The 5087-nt window shown below is 41.5% G+C and overlaps 1 protein-coding gene across 3 annotated transcripts in view; it reads left to right on the forward strand.

Annotated features, from left to right (window-relative positions):
• The first annotated feature begins 2486 nt into the window (after positions 1-2486).
• Positions 2487-5087, forward strand: part of pxdn (peroxidasin) — a 50860-nt gene continuing 48259 nt past the window's right edge. For 2 of the 3 annotated variants that reach the window (XM_007574808.2, XM_007574816.2), the window contains exon 1: positions 2490-2782. In XM_007574808.2, coding sequence (XP_007574870.1) covers positions 2598-2782 — 185 coding nt within the window. In that variant the 5' untranslated portion in view covers positions 2490-2597. Of the gene's footprint in view, positions 2783-5087 lie in introns of all 3 variants that reach the window. The other variant, XM_007574823.2, reaches the window with a different exon arrangement.

Below are 5087 nucleotides of genomic sequence, written 5' to 3' on the forward strand. Positions count from 1 at the left end.
AATGTCACCTCTGACAGAACAGGGAAGAGATGGGCAGTGATGTAGACAACAGCTCATTTGGTTTCGGATGCACTGTTGACTATTAAGCCAGGAAAGTTGACTTCCTGCTGCCTAAATAGCACAGGGCTTCTCTATTTAATTGGTAACAAAGAGCAGTCATAAATTTTGTTTCAGGGCTTATGCTGAAACCATGAGGAGCTCAAACAAAGCCGACGCTAATCAGTGCAGTGCCTGTAGTCCGTCAACAAAAGGAAGCTGAAACAATAGCGAATGGAAATGTATTGTTAGTAGGAAAAGCTGATAATGACAGCTTGGCTTGCCAACAACAACATATACAACTGCCTCTGACCCATAAAACACCAAAACAACAACAAAGAGGATGCGTGACTCCAGTTTGAGACAAAAGTTGACCGAAGATCAACTAATGAACTTAACCTGGGAGCATTTTGGTTTTTTAAAGTGAACAGTGAGCGGAGGTGGTTAAAGCCACACTGAGTCGGTACACTAACCCTACACACCTACTCCTTTAATGTCCTTGAAAATTACGACAGTATATTTAAAATTATTTATAAGTTAGATGTTATGTTATGTGTACTCAAAGGGCCTGATTGTTAAAGGTTTGCGTGCACAAAAACAGGTGCAAACTCGATATCACGTGCAAAATCCGATCTACAAACAACACGCAAACAGGATTGCATCAGCGAGGTGAGGAGAACAGCTGGCACAAAAAACTTGAAGTGCCTATCTTGATGGATATGCAAATACATGTGCTTATAGTCAGGATGCAAAATTCTGAGAGGAGGATATGCAAATGTAATGACCTGCAATGCAAGTTACTGAACCAGAAGCAGATTGCTGGAGCTGTTTTGGCTTCTACATTTAGCACATTTGAAATGCATCAAGACATAACAGTGTGTTGTGGTATGGAGAAACAATGATGCAGATTGGATTTATCTGCTTAATGTTCCGCAAAATTGTACAGATAACAATCAATTACACTCACAAGTTTTGCAGATTGCGTGCGAGATCTATGTTTTTTGCTCATGCATTTTTGCGCTCCGCATTTGGAATCTTTGTAGATCAGGCCCAAAATATTATAGCAGAGATATTTGGCTAAGACCTATGCTTCTGCTGGAAGATGTTATTTTCATGTCCTTCCAGTAGATGGCAGCAAGTCCAAACTTTGAAAACATGAAGTCTGTGACGCAAAGAAGCAAGGAAAGGTCCGCTGCTTCCTTCTCTTTTTAAAGTGTTGACCAATTATGAGACCTCATTTATATTTTATTGTCCTTTGGAGTTAGAAAGTTGTGTTAATTTAATTTAATTGAACAAATGCCTCTTTGAGTTAGAAGTCAGAAATGTTCATTACCACCACATGTTCTGGAGGAGGGACTGCTGTTAAGTCAGCAGCTTGATGCGCTTGGTTTGGTTTCTTCTTGCAGCCTTAGTGGCAACAACTGTCATTAAGTGTTTGTGTAAACGAGTAATATGTGTTATACCACACGTCTCTTACAGAGCTGGTTTAGTTCAGCCACAACGGAGGTTTTGAAGCTTGAACAACTTATTCAAGGTTATCTCATGGCAACCCAATTGACGTAAAGTGCACATAACCACTGCCCCAAACCTTCGTGTTTTTGTGCTTCAGATCATTGTCCAAGATAACCCAAGAGTGCCTAATGTAAAGGTAGCGAATTGATGACAAATTGTCCTTCAAGATTTTTTTCTACGTAGTGAAAGAGTCCATTAATTACTGCAGGTTTTTAGGTTAAATGTTTGTGGTTTTTGGAATGTTCCTATGGTTCCCATTTTGTCCACACTCTTATTGTTGAATCGTGAACTTTTATCTAAACCAAGGCAAGTGACGCTGACAGAGCTTTAGATGTGGTTCTGACCTCCTGTGCAAGTCATCAAATGACTCTTGGAGTACTTTTGGTAAGCCAGCCACAGCTGTGAAAGTTCACCACCGTTTCACATTTTGGAACAGTCGATGATGGTTCTCCAGAATCTCAGAGCTTATGTAACACTTTTTTTTTTTTTTTAAGAATGATTGATAAGTTTATTATCAAGTTTATTTATGTATTTGTTTTTTTCTAGATTGGGGCACGTGCTCCTTTTAGCCAACTTTGTGTTATCAGACAGGTTTAAAAACTGACATATTTATTCTACTGCTCTGCTGCAGTGAAGTTGAAGTCAACTTTCCATAAAATGTGATTCATCAAAGTTTACTTATGTTTTTACGCCAGTGTCGGGACTCCGATAGATAGATAGATAGATAGATAGATAGATAGATAGATAGATAGATAGATAGATAGATAGATAGATAGATAGATAGATTAAAGTAAAGCTAATATGAATTAACTTCAGCAATCTACATTTTTTTTTTCCGTTCAGCTTTCGGGTGGACTTTGTCAGGACTGTAACCCTGCCCCACTTGTTGCATGTCTCAGTGTGTGTGCGCGCGAATCCGCCTCTCCCACAGTGTGTGTGAGTGTGTGTGTGTGTGTCTGCGAGCGACAGAGCGTGGGTGTGTGTGTGTGTGTGTGTTGGAGCGGGGCAGCTGGCGCTCTCAGCTCTCTGCTCGGCTCTCACTGCTGGAAATGGCGATCCGGGCAGGCCAGCTCTGTTCTCCGCGTCGCCTGCTGGCGCTTCTCGCGCTTCTCGTCTGCGGACCGCAGTCTGCGCTTTGCTGTCCGAGCCGCTGCTTGTGTTTCCGAACCACGGTGAGATGTATGCATTTGAACCTGGAAGCCGTGCCGGCTGTGTCTCCGCAGACAACCATTCTGTAAGTAGCGTTTTTTTCCCCCCACCTCACCCCTTCCTTCACTCCACTAACTAACGGGAAACCACCACCGGATAAACCGAGAATCTAATGCATGCATTAGATTGAGCCTGGGGACTTCTGGTATTCTTCCACATTGATTTATGAAGAATTGGGGTAAGGTGGGTCCTAACACAAATATTTATCACGTAGAAAAGGCATGTAGGGATCTTAGAACAGAGGTTAAGAAAAAAAAAAAACATCTCAAGATGTTTTCACCTGCTTGTTGGAGTTCATGAAGGAGGATCAGAGCTGCAAAATAAGGTTCTTCAACTGAGGTCAGGATAAGCCAATAGCATTTCACTCATGCACATATGATTTCATTAGCAATTGTTGTACGGCGTTACTTACTGGACAAAATTTCCAGCATGAATATGTGTCGAACGTGTAGACATAGAGCCTGGATTAGTTTGGTTGTCTGAGTTTGACCTTTTCAGATGAAAGGAAGGAAATTCTTCTACCTCAGCAAGCACTTGTGAATGGCTCCTCCTTGTCACGAGTGTGCTAAACAGTTTCCTTTCACAGACTGTCTGGACACAAAGCTCAACATCTGGCCAATCCCTCCAGATATGTGCCAGTCTGAAGTCTCCAGAATGCAGTCTATAAAAACGTGGCCCTATAAATAGCCACATTCTATGGCAGCAAATGGACAAGTTACCCTTGCCACACACTCAGAATAAGTTCTGTCCTCTAATATCTGTGGTCAACCCACAGCCGTGGACACAGCTTTGCCCGGATTCCCCTCAAAGGGAGGATGAAAGTCCTACGACAGGAAGGGTCTGTATTTTACAGGGATGATCAGGACAGGAGAGCAAACTGGTTTCCCACCAGCTTTTATGTCTGTGGGCTTTGAAGCTGCAGCCACTTGTTGCTCCCCCCACTCTTCTCTCCACTTCGCTGGGCCGTCATGTCAGGACGTGACTTCTTTTAGTCTGCCATTTGAAATGTTCCTTGAGCTTCCCGGAAAACTGCAGTTCTCCTGGGTGAGACTGCGAGGAAGCCTCTTTGTGTGCTGCAATTTATGGAATCACATTACAAAGCTGTGTGTTTGACGCTTGTAGTCAAAGTGAAAATGCACTGTCTGAAATCCTGCGGCTTTATGTTCTTTCAAACTTTTGTGCTACAGTGACACTTGACCTGGGATGTTCTCAGAAAAGATCAGGACTGTTTTAACTTTTCCGACAAACGGGACGCTGTTGTAGAGATTCTCGGAGAAAACTAAAGATGGTCGTTATTTTCCTTCACTGTTAAACATAAAGTATTTCACTCTTTGGGTGCTAGATTATAGCTTCAAGATAATTTAGCTCCATTATTAGGTTTTTGCATCTTTTCCGTTACGCATGTTAAACTCTTAAAACTCAGTGTTTCATTGTCCTTTAGCACAAAAACATTAAAAACAATGAATATGTTTTGTGCCAAGGGCTCGTTTAAAGTCCCCCTCCTCCACCCTTTGCATTACTTCGGGCCTACATCATAATGATTCAGCTGTTTTCTCTTTGGACTGTCTGTTTGAGGGGCGACAGAATATTACGTTCCCTCTCTGTAATGCTGTAATGACCCCGGTGTATTCCTTCTCACAGATTTGTTAACAGTTCAGGCAAGGTTCGGTAGATTGTTTTTGTCAGCGTATGCTTTGAACCCTTTCTGTCACTTGCTTTGCATCTTGGAAATGGTAGGCTTGAAAAGATCTGGAGTTCTTTTTTGTGAACTCATGCACTGTGCACATTGTGAATCGGATTTTTCTCATGGCACTCTAAAAGGGACAAATTGAAGACTACTGAGCTATGATTTATATAAATAACCTGCCTTTTGTTATAATTTGGGAATTGATAGTAACCAGTGACAGAGCGCAGTTTGTGAAACGTTTGTGTTTGCATATTCAAAAATGTGATGAGTAAATACCCAGAATCAGAAAAAAAAGTATATATTGTTTGTCACTGGGCCACAGTCTCCTTTTTCTAGCCAGTATCCAGCACTCTGTTTATGGCCGACTTAAGAAAAAGCCTTCAATAGTTGTCTCTGCCTACACCACAGGAGAGCATGTCACGAACTACTTGAAAAAATAAACATTTTAAAATGGGCACACGTTAATTGCCTGTAAAAAAGACTATTACAGCCTGGTTTCACAGACTAACTAGCTCGTCAGCTAATACCCACAAGTCATACTTGTGTTACCCTATAAACATCAGAAAAACACATGGATGTGTCAGATTTAACATGTTCTTATTTTAATACTTTTGCTTCAATGACTATATATGTGTGTACATAT

This window comes from Poecilia formosa, unplaced genomic scaffold (assembly GCF_000485575.1).
Source record: "Poecilia formosa unplaced genomic scaffold, Poecilia_formosa-5.1.2 Scaffold8, whole genome shotgun sequence".
NCBI classification, from domain to species: Eukaryota; Metazoa; Chordata; class Actinopteri; order Cyprinodontiformes; family Poeciliidae; genus Poecilia; species Poecilia formosa.